Here is a 15,821-nt window from a genome sequence, read left to right as displayed (position 1 = left end):
TCTGACGATTATTGAACCCCTGGGGGCAACAGACAATTTTTCGGGGCTTCTGGTGTAGCCAGCAGATATCTGGATAACAGATAATGTATATCTAGATTAAAACTTTCTCTATTAAGTGCAGGTCATTCTTTACAGTCCGATTGGCAACTTGAGATCCAAAAACAACATTTCGGCTCAGCTGTTTGGACACATTTTAAAAAAAGAAAAAGCTAATAAAATGTTACATTTCTTTTAAACCATAGCAAGTGGCATCTAACGTTGCATTTCAGCCAATACCATCCGTCTCTTTTGCTCTCTACACGGACTCTTTACCTGCATGCAATCAAAGCCTGCTCATACGTGATAGGTTAATGTTACTCGTACTACAAGTGGTAACCAGAATGCTCCTCTGCCTACAGATTCTACATTCACACGCAGATATCTGTTTATAGAGATGAACACAGTTGTAAAAACAGTATTGAAGTGGTGGTAGTAAAGACAAAATACTTCTAATAGAAGCAGCAGTAATGGTAGTAGCAGCAGAAGAAACAGTCATTTAAAAATGGGTTTTGCCCTCAGCTGACCCTCTCAGGCAGCTTGTGTATGTCTGTAGATGGTGAGAAACTTGGTTTGGTCTGGTTGTTTGAAAAAGGCCAAAGTAGAACAAAAAGAATGTGTGCTTGAGATGCTGACGTCAGAGAACAAAAGACTTCCGTGCGTCAAAACTGAGCACCACTGAAGATAATAGCAGCCATTTAAGGACTTTGCAGGAGGGTAACAGTTGTAATATAATATAATAAATAGCAATAACAGTGGTGGCAGTACGGCACTTCTAGAAATATGTAAAATCCTGCAGCTGAATGAATATTCTGTGCAGTGTAACAGGTAGAAATGCCGTGCAGGCCTGCAGGTCTCACAGTGAAGCCTCGGGTCATGTTCCATCGACCCACAGCTCATCTTTGTATAGGAAAGTGACTTATGCAATCTCAGCAAAGTGATTTACGAGACCTTTCTGGCACTCAGCTGCAAATCCCAAGCACACTCATCTTCTGTGACAGGAAAAGAAACCACACACAGAAATCACCTGGAGGAAATAAAGTCTTTATTTTGGTTGTGGAGAACAAATTTCCAAATAGGCATTGACAGTTAGAAATGACTGAGAAAATGAAATGCAAAGAAATCAAAGCATTCGTTTTAGTATTTTTTACTGACAGATACGTGTCAACATTATGATTTATTTGTCTAAAATGGATAAATAACTTGAGAATTAGCTGAGCTGAGGTTGCTACGTGGTAATACTGAGGAGAGAAAAAGCTTTGGCCGCACACCTGCGTCTTCGACTATTGCACAACCCTACTTTGAATTTCCTCTGAAAGGTGAAAAACTAAACAGCTCTATTGGCTGGCAGCATGTCAGCGGTCTCACATCAGTGAAAGGATTGGGGAAAAAAAGCTCTGACAGGACTGCTGGCCTTCAGTTGGCAGCTGGAAACAAAACATCTCGTCAAACAGTGTCTGTCTGAGGGAAAATCTGTGACGCGCTCTTTGTGATCTGGTTTAGAAGTTCAGCAGGTTAGCGTGTTAGCTAGCAACGCAATGTCTCCTATTTTCTGCATTTTCATATACCCACTATGACAATCCATATTTTAGCCCAGTGATAATTTCTCCACCTAATATTGGCATACCACTTTTCAATTCCATATTCTCCTGTTTTCTACTGTAGGTGCAACACATTTTGACTCAGTAGCATTTAGCCAGTAAAACTTCACTAATCATACATTTAAAAATAAAAAAATAAAACATCTATATATCTACTGGAGTAGCATGCTGGGATAAACTATAGTAAAAGACTTACTAGCCAAGTCTGCAGCTGAGCTTTTTAGCCAATTTAAGTTCATTATTTTGTTTCAACAGTTTTTCTGTTTGGTTCAATCTCTGTGATCTCATCGGCCCTGTTTTAAGAGGCAGCAGTTTTTAGAGAGCGAGAGCACTGATAAACCCACCGAGCACGACCTGCCCAGCAGTAAACCGCAACATTAGCAAGTAGCTTCTAATGGAAGTGACACAGTAGTAGCAAAACAGTCACATGTTTTTGCTCAGAAGTAAAACAGATGACAGAAACTCTCCATATGAAAGAAAATGTTGCTCCATGTCTGGAGGTGGGTCTGGATTACTGACAAATTTAAAATGCACGATAGAAAAGCATTAATCCCACAAGAATCAGTATCTACTTGACACTTAGCTTCGTCACTTCTTCACTGATTCTCTCTGTAATGATCTCTAAAGTTGAGATTGCGCAGCTGATAGCGAGTGGGAACCGGGCCGGCTTGTACCTAAAACTCAACTGCATCAAATCCACTGCAAATAAGGGAGACGGATTCCACGATGCAGTCCACTGACTTGCAGTGCTGTAGCAAACAACAAGCACCTCTAAATTAAGTACGAGTCTCGAATAGGATACGTGGTACGCCTTCACCACGCTAAAGGTATCGTTGTGTAATTAATAAATATGAAGCCTTCGATGATATCAATCCTGTATTCTGACATAGTTCAGTAACGTTTTGAAGCAACTGTATTTTGCATATATAGGTTCATATTAAAGCAAATGCCCAATATTATTGCCAATGCACTGTGAATTCAACGCAGCAATTACAGTAAAATAAGCCTGAAAATGTGCAACAAGCTGCATTTTAGCACTTAATATTCATATGAAGTTCTCTTCAGATCATCTACTCTGATTCAGTTAACACATTCAACTTCTAGCTGAATTATTTGCAATATATACAATATATAAAAAAAGCAGAAATATTACATCTCTCAGCAAGTCAGCAGTATGTTTGTCCTAACAACAATATTACACTCCTCTCCACTGATTCTCGCAGCCACAAAGTAAAATGGAATGACAAGAATTTTTTTTGGTCACAATCAGCAAAACAACTCCATGTTTGGTGGTGCACACGAGCTTTTTATAAAGTTCAAAATAGCATCACAACCATTTACTTCCCCATGGTGATGTGACTAATAAATCATAACTGACCACGATCGTGGTTTTGTTGACTTGCAGGTTAAAGGACAGAAAGGGGTGCACTTGGTTTAAAGTCTGTGTTTGTAGGTAATGTTTTAACAGCATTAATTGACTACATTTCTATATGTATTATCAGGTCCTGTCTAAACTTTGATGGATATTCAATTATACGTAACATAAATATTTATAAAATGTTCAGTTTTTCACCAAATTGAGCCCACTGTGAAGATGTCAAATTATCAAATTACCAAGCCCAATTTCTTTTTGATCTACAGTTGTATGTATCAATAGTTATGTGTAAAGTACTGTGTGCAGGACTCTTCATGATTTCCTATTTTACTTTATAAAGAGCTCATGTATTCCACTACAAGCATCATTCACTCTTTTTTTCCTTTGACTTCAATCTGTCCTACGTTTCAAAGAGGTGTCTGCATCAGTTCTCGCTGGTCTTCACGTGAATGGAGGACAGGCACTTTCCCATGCTGTGGAAGAGCGGCGTTATGAACATATCTGTCAGACTCCTCCACACCACCTGGACCGACGGTAAGAGCATCAAGAAGCTCTGGATCACCGGCATCACCAACCTGGAGGGACAGAGTCAAAGGGTCGCTTCATGCTGGGAAATGATGCTTTCAGGAAGTGCAATAAATGGTAAGTACATGAGGCTACTAGTTTATTTTATTATTTTCATTAGATTTCTTAAAAGGTCAAATGTGTTGGATTAAGTTGGACACAGTGGTGAGATTGCAGATTGCAACCAACTGAATACCCCTCATCTCACCCTCCACTGAAAACGCAAAAGGTCCTCTCTAGAGCCAGTGGTTTGTCTGTTTTGAGCTACTGTAGAGACAATAAACAACAATTCTTGGTTACAGGTGATTAAATACTAATGAATAATAATTATGATGAATATTATATACTGTTTCTGCTCCTAAATAAGTCTCAAGTCAAACACCATGTGACTTAACTTTCACTTTAGAGTCGTATTCTAGAAAATGTTGCCCAGCTGGCTTTGCTTTTTTTAGCCCAAGGATGCTGCTGATGGGGACTTGTAAATTCAACATTGCAGGGTAAGTTAACTGAAAATTAAAACTCAGTCATTTCCTACTCAACCCCATGCATATGGAGAGGTGAGGTGAAGTTTCGCAGTCTATGAAATCATTTTCATAAACAACTAAAGTTGACTGAAGTAAACAACCGAGACATGTATGGAGCCATTTTGTGTTTGTTTTTTGTTTTTTTTCAGGTGTTTTTTACATTTCAAAAAACAAGTCCCCATCCATTTCAGCTGTTTACCAGAATGCTGCAATACTGTTTTGCTGTAAAGCTCCAGAAATGTTGCATGGACTACACAAGAGCGAGGCCAAGCTGTTCTTGTGTCGCAAAAAAGCAATATGAACGTGTGTACGATCTTTAACCCTTAAAATGACTAAACTAGGCTTTTTCTTTTCCTTAATCGTCATTCTCGGGACACTTCATTGAATTTCAGTGACATCTATTTGCTCTGATTCTCGGCCCTGTCAGCATCTGTGGTGATGCCATCAGTGTTTCTGCAAACTGTCAATTTGTCTTCACAATGATTGAGATATGTTTCAAATGCGTTTACAATAATTAAAAAGACATTTTCCAGTCAGTCAGAGGGTTTAATATGATGTTTTGACACATATTTGCCATCTTTTTCAAATAACTGATGTCTGACATTTGTGTTATCTTATCGCCTACTGTTCTTGTCTTATCTTTTAAGTGGTTTGTAGCTCTGTTTTAAAAGAAAGCTCTACTAAGAGTTGCATCGCATTGTTAAATTCCAGCCGCCTGTGACCTTCGCTCCAATGTATTCCCTAAAATGAACAGAGTTGAGAAAGCTGCGTTCTCCTTTGAAGCAGCACCCCTCTGCGTGATCTCCCTTCCTGACATTCCTCACGTATTGACCAGCTCGGCGTCACCTCTCTGTCCTCTATTGATGAATCCCTGCAGTGACTTCCTCCCTCAAACGCCACAGCTGAAGGAATCTTCCAGATCTTGTGACCTCACCTGGGTGAAAGGTCATGCGAAAGTAACTGCAGCTCTCTATCTGCATGTGAAGAATGTCCCACTCTGGTCTGCAAACAGGCCTGTGTGTTGTGTTAGAATGCCAGCTATCTGGCTGAGGGCATGGGGCGTTTTATTTTCCACAACCAGTGGAACTCAACATTCCTCCAACTTTCCACAGAGCTCTTACTTCGCGGCATAAAATGTTGTTTCATCAAGTGTTAATAAATGGACTCTTTGGCTTGTGGTCGGGAACGTATGTGCATCTGTTGCAGCTGGTTTAACTTGATGCAGGCTCGTTTAGCCGACATATGCATGACACAATTATCCAAATAAAGGTATAAAAACAAAACGCTGACAAAACGCTTCAACGTTTAACTACATGTGACGTTAACTTTTAAAAATAACCTGTGTCAATGTTTTCCTAAAGAGCCAGAATAAGCATGCTGGAAAAAGGCAGTGGGCCCCTCAGGAAAAGTCCCATAATGATCCTGTAATGTTCCCACAGCAATTTAAACTGTGTTTAAGTGATATCATCATACTTTACTAGTGTTTTTAAAGACTTTTGCATCACTTTAATACTTTTAAAAGCTCCATATTGGAAGTTATAATGTGTTAGCAGCACCAAATATAAGTTTAATGATGATGTTTTGATATTTTCAGTTATGGAACATTTTTAAAAATCTCTTTAATATATTTATTACAAGTATTTGTCATATTTTCCAAATATTTTATGTCTCATACGATGTTTTTGTGTTATTTCTTGGTAAAATAACTTAATTTTTCCTTGTATGTGTAACATTTGGCACTTTGCCAGACAGCCTCGGCTCAGATAAGCACCTAGCAGAACCCTGCAGGTTGAGAGGAACTTCTTCCTACCAGATGTGGATGCAGCTGAGCACCCCGAACACCACTCCGAGGATGAAAGCCATGGGCACGGCCAGCAGCGTGGTCAGCACGCGGTAAAAGATGAATTTGACGAGCTCGAAAGCGGCGTGGCTTCCTATCCACACTCTGTCGAAGCTGTGTGTGGAGATGGGCTCCGCGATGACATCTTCAAAACCGACCTGTCAGATCACACAAGGCACGGACACACAATGAGCATGGAAAATAATCAGCACCGGCAGGCAGGCAGGCAGGCAGGAAGGTCGGTGGAGGTGATGGATTGACGCGCAGGAGGCGACTTCCAGGTATTCACGCTTCAGATGACCGATCTCGCAGTTTGGTACAATAAAAACAATGAGGTTACATTGCTTAGTAACTGTAGATAACTCAACTTGACAACAGCCACCTTGTGTGGTTTCACTTTCAAAGAGAAACTCCACTGATTGTTCGGACTTTACCTTCAAGTGCGCGTTGATATCGTTTGGATCTCGGTCCGGCGCCGCCGTATACAACTTCCCCTTCTTCGACAGAATGGGCTCTATCGACCTGTTAAACTCATCTTCGTCCATAATGATGCTGGTGTCCGATTTCTCCTTTTCCAGACCCATGTTGTACAGTCAGACGGTGCAGGGAGAGCAGCTGGTGACGGTGCGCTCTGCGCTGTGCGCCGGACTGAGCGGCACCCCGCCCCGTATGGAAAGCAGCGCAGCGTGGGGCCGAGGAGACACAACAAGCTCAAAGTCACTTCCCCGCACCATTTCACGAGCTCAGTGATGACTGACACTACTGTGCAGTGTACTGACCTCCAGTCATGAGCCATGGGGTCCGCAGTGTTTGATGCCAGCTGTTTACACCAACCATCTTTCATGTGATCAAGCATGATCAGAACACAGCCTGCAGGTCTCTTTTTCTTTTTACAACTGAAGGACTAATATTTTTTAAAAAGTGGTTAGTCATGTGAAGGCTTTTCTTACTCTTAACATGATGTTTGGGAAAATGTAACCACCTGTAAGTTTCAATTATTCAAACATCAGTGAACAATTCCCCTCAGGCCTTATTGTGCTTTGGAAAGAAACACCCACATGTTTACCCACACACACACTTTGTGACTATAAAAGCCTGGTTATTATTGCTGCTGTAGTTGAACCCACTGTTCTACCTGTTGAGTTGATTTACCACAAACCTCTTGTGTGGAGTGTGTGTGGATTTATTACTCCCGGGCTGTTTCGTGCTCCGAACACACCAGCCAACATTGTTAGAATATCTGCAGGTCCTCAGATGTCTAAACAAGAACCACAGCAGGATGAAATGTTCCTCAGGCAGCTGCTTCACATGATGGAGATGATTTCGTTTGACCTCATGTGAAGTTATAGAATCATAAGTTTGTTTTCAGGTGTGCACATGTGATATGGGGTCCATTTTTCTTAAAGGGTAACAACAGCAATTTTACACATTAATATATGTTTACAGGTCTTACATCTCGTACTTCTGCATATGTGAAAAAAGTAGAATGTATACTTTTTGTGGCTCCAGAGGAAGCTGCATGTACCTCTCAGTGGCTATGTTGCATTGTGGGTAATGTAGGTGCCAGGTTTTGAAAAGGAAGAATAATGTGTGGGATGAAAGGCGACTTCTCTGGTTCTGCTGTCCAACAGTGTTACATGAGTGCAATTCTGGACCGGTGGACTGGACTTTCTTGTTACCCACAATGCAGCCTAGCCACTGAATGACATCACTGGAGGCAATTTAGTAGATTCCAAGACTTCCCAAAACTAACTTCTTTATTCTATATGGAAAATTATATATTCACAAATGCAAGTGGGCTAAAGAGAAAACACACATACAACAAATCAACATAGAAATCGGTCATTATACTGAAACATTACATGCCCTGCAGAACTGTAAATCACTGAAAACCTCAGGAATCTGTAAGGATCTATGTCTTTTTCTTGAATGTATTTATTGCATGATACATGATACCTTTATGTTTGTTTTCTTTGTGTTTATATGTTTGTTTTAGTTTAAAAAATGTTCTGTTTTTTTTGTTTATGGGTTAAAAATGGTTAAAAAAAAGACTCCACATGCACTTTAGTGTGTAAAATTTGTGGAATTAGCCTTTAAAATCTGTGCGTGAGTGTTTTGAGGGAGAGCGCTTGTATCTAAGTGTGTCTGCAAATGAAACAGGCCTACATTCACACGTGTGTACAGTAAACACCACAAAACATGTGTGCATGCATAGTGTGGGAACATCAGAAACACATCTATCAAGATGTTCCAAAACTCTACAAACCTGATGCCAAATTGTCATTGTGACAACAAACTTTCAGAGTACGTGGAAAAATTAATATCTTGGAGATTGATTATTACCCTACAGTCATATTTTCTTGACTTTATATCATGTTGAAAGAACCCCAAAGCAAACAAACAACAAATCAACGCATAACTGAAGCTGCCAGATAAATTGCAACATTTAAAAAATCTTCCAAAAATGATACTCAAGTACCTTTAGACTACCTTACAATTGTATCTACAATAATTTCTTGAGTAACAGAGAAGACAACACTGTTCATAGTAAATCAGTTCTCAAGCTGTTACGGGACAGCGGGACGCACTATCGACGAGCCCTGAAAGGAAAGGGAGGGGTGGAAAATGGAATATTTGTAACTTTCTGCAACAAGGACTACATTCAACCCCCAAAAAGACGGACAAAGAAAAAGTGACTCAGTGGTGCTCGGGGAAGTTTTGTCTCTGCCATGTGTGGATACATGTCTGAGAAGAAGATTATCCTTTGTAGTTTGTTGGACTCTTTTATGCATCTCTTGCCTCTAAGATTGCAAATACAAACAACATGAGGTGCTTTCAGAGGGAAGGTACAAGGGAGTTGCATGACATTTTTATTCATTCACATCATTCAACAAACTAAACAACAGAAAGTTTTGCTCCTTTGAGTTTGGCTTGTCAGATGCTACCAAGCATAACAAGCTAACTGGCTAGATTACATTTTTTAAGAGCTGTTAAGAGTTTGAAGGCTGGATTACATCAGCTCTATCCTCTCTCACTCACTGGTCTCAACTCTAGTGTGACATAACTACTGTATATGGTCATGAAAACTGCAGCTCTTTGATTAAAGTTTAACTCAACCAGTGCAAGCTGTTTCCTGCAGAGCACCTCTCTCTGTGCAAAATGTTTGTCATACTAAATCGAAAAACACGCCCGCAGTCCTCTGCACTTTGCATCTCATTTGTTGATGCGGCAGCTCCAGCATCCTGACCATTGAAAAGCATCCTGTAAACAACAGCCTCTTTTGTTTAGACACCAGGGCCTGGATGTAATGAACAGACAGTAGAAAAAAAAAAAAAAAGTAGGCCAGGAAAGTGAGTGACAGCAAAGCAGAAACACAGCAGGCAGAACAGAGGGACGCTGGGCATTCAGAGCGGTCAGGGCGATCCCTGGCTCCGAGCACGGCGACAATACAACGCCACAATGCTCCTGGATTAACACACACAGAACGATTCTGACAGACAAGCATTCAGCGAGAGGAGAGGAGGTCTGGCTGGCTGGCCCGAGGGTGAGGTGGGGTGAGGACGGTGTTGACATGAGAGCATGTGAGAGTGTGGAGGAGAGAGCAGCACAGGAAGTTATTGCCTCTCGGCCTGTGTTACAGTTTGGATACCAATGCTGTGTGGAGATTTATGCTCAGCTAATGGTTGAGACTAATAAGGGTGCAGATGTTGGTCGGTTAGTATACACAAAGTCAAAATTCTCCATGGTCCCTGGAGGATGTTTTCTTAAGTTTTGGTGCGTCTCTGGTCTGCCGTAATGAGACCTCACTACTATTGAAGTGGGAGGTAGCACTGAAGTCTGACAAGCAGATCACTAAATTTCCAAGGTACAACCACAGTGCTGTGATAAAACAGCCTTTGCATGCTCTATTGAGAGCAATTTGCACACACATACACACACTGCAACGTAACATAATTGCATTTGGCTCCAGTGCAAGTACCACCCCTCCCCCTCGTCCCAAACACAAGTGTACACACACACAGACAGATGCACAACCGCTCCAGACAATTGCACACCTAAAGGCAACCGTAATGTCACCGGGTTCGAACTGAGTTAGAACCTGTAAATGCGAAAGACAACATAACTTGAGCCAGCTGACTATTATTAAAACAGTTTGCTAATTGAAAAATGAGCCCAAGAAAAACTTGAAACATGAAAAGTTGGAAGACCCTGCCGTGATAAAACCTTGCTGTGTACGCCGTCTTCTGCTGCTGCTGCCGATGCTGCATGTCTGTCACTCAAACTTGAAGAGGGGCTCTTCAGAAGGGCCAAACACTGCCACAAAAAACCTGCTTGTGGTAAAAATATGTAACAACCACAGTGATAAAGAACTACCACACAGAACAAATGGAAAAAGTTAAAGGAGTTAAGCTCTACTATTCTCATTCTTACCTGGACCCTTGACAACTTTTAGGCCCCGAGCAGCTGCAGCGGTAGCATCTGTCGATATTCACACCAGTGCACAGACAACATGCTCATACGACTCCATCTTTCTCTGCTTCCTTTGTGTCACCACATTTGTCAGTGGATGAGCCACTGGAGTTAGTAGATAGTTACACCTTGTCCCTCAGCGTCCCGTCGGTTAGCTGTTCTTTTATCCCGAGGCTCCAACCAGCTGCAGTGTTACATACCACATATTTGCTTCCTTCATCGTGTCTATGTACCATTCCAAGATAAAAATGAGATTAATGATAACCTGTGTTGATCCCACTGTCTGCAGTTTATATGAGTATTAAACAATGTATCTATCATGTAGAAGGCAATTAATGCTGATAATACCAACTCTGCTGGCCTACTGCACCCTATATGTTGCCCTCAGTGATGAAAAGTAACTAAGTATATTTACTCAAGTACTGTAGTAAAAGAATTGAAGTACTTCCATTTTATGCTCCTGTATACATCTACACCACTACATTTACCTGACAGCTACAGGTTATAGTGTCTTATAATCACACAACAAATGTGTTTATGATGCTATTATTAACACTCATAGTCTTATAAACACAGCGATGTTAATACAAATCATTTAAAGACTCATAAGGGCCTTATCACCTATTAACTAATCCTTATTACAAGGATATTAATATAAAGCGTTACCTAATACATCAATATATAATAATATATCAGTCACAAGTGCATTTTTTCTGCATAACAGGTACTTTTAGTTTGACTTTTTATGAGTTAGGATTTTGAATGACTTTTATTTGTAATTGAGTATTTAAACATTGAGGTTTTAGTACTTTTACTTCATTACTTCATTCTCATGGGCCAAGGCCAAATCTGGTGAAATCTGGTGTATCCTTGATTGCAAGCAAGTCTCTGGGAATTTTTTCAATTTCTGTCTGCAGTTTCATTAATTTGGGTGTTGCAAGAGTATTAAAAGTGTCTGGGAGTTCTTAGGACGATGCAAGAATGCAGAATGACCTCTGCTACTTCTTGGATCTCAAGGTTGTCTGTTTCTAAACCAGACATTGATGAATTTTCACACAGGTAAGTACATGTGACTTCTCCCTTGAGGGTTTATTTTGAATTTTTGAGGTAGATTAGGCTTACTGAACACTGTTTGTCAATAAGAAGACTCAAATTCAAGCTCACTTGAACTTGACATTTACCTTGAGATTATGAGGCTGCCGCTCTGACTACACTGACTGACCTTCTTTGATCCTGCAGGCTAATATCTAATGAATTCACCAAACAGCCACTTTCCAGGACATCCCGGCTTGCGTTCCCTGGAGGATCTGCGTCCTGATGTGAAGCTGCGTGGAATGTTTCCTCTGATTTCACAGGGAACAAATGCATATTTGTCCAGGAGTTTCCAGGGGGAACAATGATATCAGCACACCCGCAGCGAACAGGGATTTCCTGTTACACCCAAAGGACCCTCATCTCTATGGTCTGAAACACAGATCACCTTAAGTACACTGAGAGGAAGGGTGTTTGTGCCTTTACTTGTGTGAATATTACATGTGCTATGTGTTTGCACTCAAGTATGCATGTGTGTATTTATATGTATGTGTGCATGAGCAGGTGTGTGTGCTGCATGAAAGAAAACACCCAAACTTTCCTTCACTCTCCGTCTCAGGACGTGTTTTTGCAATCCAACACTCGCATTTATGAAACATGTTCTGACTTAATCTCAGATTTCATCATACAATAGTTTCAAAGGATTAAAAACAAACAAAAAACAGAACTAGTACAAACAGGACAAAATTGAATAGAAGTAATTCCATCACAGAAAAACAGCAGATCACATCTACAAAAACTTGTGAACCTAGGGCAGGTTATTATTTTCATTATGAGCTGCTATCTAAAACATCCATTTCCCAGATTAGGGAAAGGACAAAGGAAAGCTTTTTATTTATTGTAGAAACTTGACATAAATCACTAAGATATTTACATCAGGATAATTTTGTCCGCAATAAATCATGATTTGAGCCAAACCAGAAACCTTGTGTGTGAAAACACATGATAAATGAGAGCCAGACTGCTGCACATATAAACCCAAAATTTCCCCAGTGTGAAAAATTAATATACAGCATGTCAGTTCATATTTATATAGGAAGCTTTTACTCGATGGAGCAGATTTATCTAACAGAGCAGCAGAGGTTGCAGATAAAAACATTTAAAAGCAGAGCGTGTGTGGCGGTCCATGTATAAATACATGTGTCTGTGTGCGAGTCTATATTTGTGCGGGGGCACACACACCTGTGGTTACGTGTAGTATAGTATATTTATCTGTACCCATAGTGTTTGTATGAGGTTGTCTGTTTAATGTAAATTCTGCCATGATCCTGTTTGTGAATGCCTTCAGAGCGGTATGCAGTGTTCTGTGTCTATTTATTTCTGTCAGTTCAGGCTTGTGCAGGAGTGTCTGTTTTGGGAGAGCCAGAGGTTGCTGATTGTACCCTGAGGTTCACAGATTGAACTGATATTCTCTCTGGTTAAATGCGCCAGATAAACTTCTAAACTGTTTTGGGGTTTTGTGCTGAAGAGGCGGGCTGAACCAGCCTAGCGTTTGGCATACCCAGAAGCCATTTTCTCTCTGACGCTGCCGTCCCTGCAAGTGACTCATTCAAAATTCTTTCCAGTAATAATGAATATTGCTTTCTGGCACAGAGAAGTTGGTAAAGAATTGGGTCTGTTAAAAAGAGAAAATGACCCTCGCTAAATGAAACCAAGGCCTTGCATGCATCAGTCTACCACAGAGAGAGGTAGCGAAGGTATTTAGTCAGGACTCCTTACTTTGGTCTAATTTAAACGGCTGGGAAATATAAAGATGACACAGGCCAACACTGATGTGGAGGTTGGTTTCTCACTAAGAAGAAGCAGATAAAATTAGTATCAGCTTCTGTCTACCTGAGTCTTCAGTTTTTCCTGGCAAGTTACCAAGCCACAACTGGAGTCATAAATCTGTCTGGTTGAGTCTCTTCATTAAGGCCAAGATGATTGTCCTCACCATCACTGTTCACATTCAGAAATGCAGCTTGGCGACGGCTCTCATTCACCCGGGGCAGGGTAACGTGAGGAGGACGCTCATCTTTAATGAGGCAGATAAATGGGCTTCTGAAGGAAGAAAACAACACTGAGGGTGAGAAAAATTAGGTTGACAGAATGTTTTCCTCTTGAAATATTTATATTAATGATATGTCATATTTTAATGCATAAAAGCGAAAGTACTGTCACAGCAGATGACTGGATCATTGATTTTGTCCTTTAAGTTAAACTGTGGATGCTGTTTATTGTATCCAAAGTATTTTTTTTTCTTTTGGCACAAACAGGTGCACTGTAAATCAGATTTGCCTTATATTTCATAAGGTATAATACAACACTGCTGTGTGTGAACGTTGGAATGTGACTGAGTTGCTTAATAAAATCCAGACACTGATAGTTTCCATACAGTGCAGCAAGAGCAAGAACATTGCTCCCAAGCTTCATAAATTTTAATGACAGTTTGTGACATTATTCAGTCGTTGACTGAGCTTGAACACCTACTCACTGATGTGTTTGGTCTACTGGCTATTTAGCAACAGGCAGACAAATTAGCTGAACCCCAGCCTTGGAAATGCAAAACAGGCTTTTGGTTCATGTTGAATAGATCGTTATCTTGAACATGTATTAATGTTTTAACATCACCTTCAAACTGCACAAAAAAAGATGATGCTTTTTAGGAAATAACTCACTCAAACTTAATGTACGTACTTCAGTCGTAAAATAGATGTAAGTACATACGGTATTTATACTGTTGTGTCTGCACCTCTCTTCCTGTTCAGCCTTCAGATGTGGTGTATGGATGGGGAGATGAGAGGGGGAGAAGTTGGATGTCGGTTTTGGAGGGGAGGAATGTCTTGACAGGCCCCGGCATACTGAGACTCTGACTGTCACATTTGTTCTAGGCAGTGGAAAAATTTCACAACAAGCTCGAAAGCCCCTCAAACCATTTTCCAAAATAGCCCCAGATCTGTCTCGCAATATGTTGGACGCCATCTGTAAACTTTGTCAGCGTCACCTGTCCTTCTGCTCCCGATCTGCCGGATGGAAAAGTTCGTCTTTGATTTTCATATGGTCAAGGACAGCACAGGACTCTGCTGACATTTAACCCCAAATTTGCCAAAAGTAAGTGCATAACCCTTCTTACCATGGCTTTCTTCACTTCTTCACTAATCTTTGATTATTGACAGCTCTTTTTTGTTTTCTTTTACCCTTCTCAGTAAGGATTTAAAATTTCCCAAGTCAGCGCTTTGTCTTTCTTAGAACCACTACTGACGACGTCACAACTTCTGTGGGCTTTCAAAAAAAAAAAAAAGAATTACGCTTGGATGAGGTGGAAAAGTTGGCACGTCAGTAATAACAAAATGAGACTGGGAAACAGACTTAGCCAATAAATAGACGTGACCTCAATGTCACATCAGCGAAGAGATGAAAAATGGTAGCAGATGGGACGCGTGAAAGATCTGTGTGGACGATGAGGAGTCTGTAACGTAATGTTTTACGAGTCTGTAAAATTATTACACGAACTAATGAATTCAATATTCCCATCATATTTTCCACATGGCTTTACGATATGATTGAGAATATTATGAGATTTGATTGGCACTCAAAACCCAGCCCATCACTAGAATACATTTTGGCAATGTCCGTTTCTGCAAATCATGGACAGGTTGCAACTTCATGTTTCTTTAGGCTCAATTTTCAGTTTTATGTATTTGACAATGCTGTGCATATGGCCTGTTTAGGTTTAGGCACAGAAAACCCTTGGTTAAGGTGGGTAAACTATCCTGTTGAGGCTTAAAATACTTGGTTCCCAGTTGGAAAATGTCCTAATGTCTCCTGAAAAAAATATCCAGTGGTTTCATGCATACAAATGATGAAATGTGTCAAATGCTGACAAGCCACCACCACCCCCTCTGCCTCATGGTACAAAAAGTCAGCTCATTGAATGCAATGTTATCGTGATATGACACATATTGTAGAAATGATGACATGATCTTATGACACGTACCAATTTGAACACATCTATGGTTTGCAGAAACTGGTTTGCAGAAACTTCTATACAACATAACAAACAGAACAATTCACTTTTAAACTCAACCTTCTTACAACAACAGCTTCTATTAAATAAGTTATTCTTGTATCCCACAGGTGATCATGTATCAGTCACCCTCCTATCAGCTGCTTCCACACAGGTCGCCTCAATGCTGATCAGGTCTCTGGCAACACAATTTCCTGTTGTTTTGAATAAAGGGAGCAGGCACCATCTGCTGCCATGGCGAGCGCAAAACAAACATCATAAAAGCTGATGGGAGCAGTTTTCTGTTATATTTTGATAAACCTGCATGTGTGTG

At 40.5% G+C, this 15,821-nt stretch overlaps 1 protein-coding gene across 1 annotated transcript; it reads right to left on the bottom strand.

The window, feature by feature from the left end:
* Window positions 1-1,059: 1,059 nt before the first annotated feature.
* Window positions 1,060-7,144, bottom strand: cav2 (caveolin 2). Its single transcript, XM_084363260.1, has 3 exons — window positions 6,375-7,144; window positions 5,911-6,098; window positions 1,060-3,587 (listed from the first exon to the last, which is right to left on the bottom strand). Exons 1-3 carry the CDS (start codon window positions 6,522-6,524, stop codon window positions 3,437-3,439), a joined length of 489 nt encoding a protein of 162 aa, XP_084219386.1. The 5' UTR covers window positions 6,525-7,144; the 3' UTR covers window positions 1,060-3,436.
* Between the last annotated feature and the right edge of the window lie 8,677 nt (window positions 7,145-15,821).

This window comes from Pagrus pagrus (genome assembly GCF_965226575.1).
Source record: "Pagrus pagrus genome assembly, chromosome: 10".
NCBI lineage: Eukaryota > Metazoa > Chordata > Actinopteri > Spariformes > Sparidae > Pagrus > Pagrus pagrus.
The sequence above is the reverse complement of the archived record's forward strand: the minus strand, read 5'-3'. Positions and strand labels throughout refer to the sequence as shown.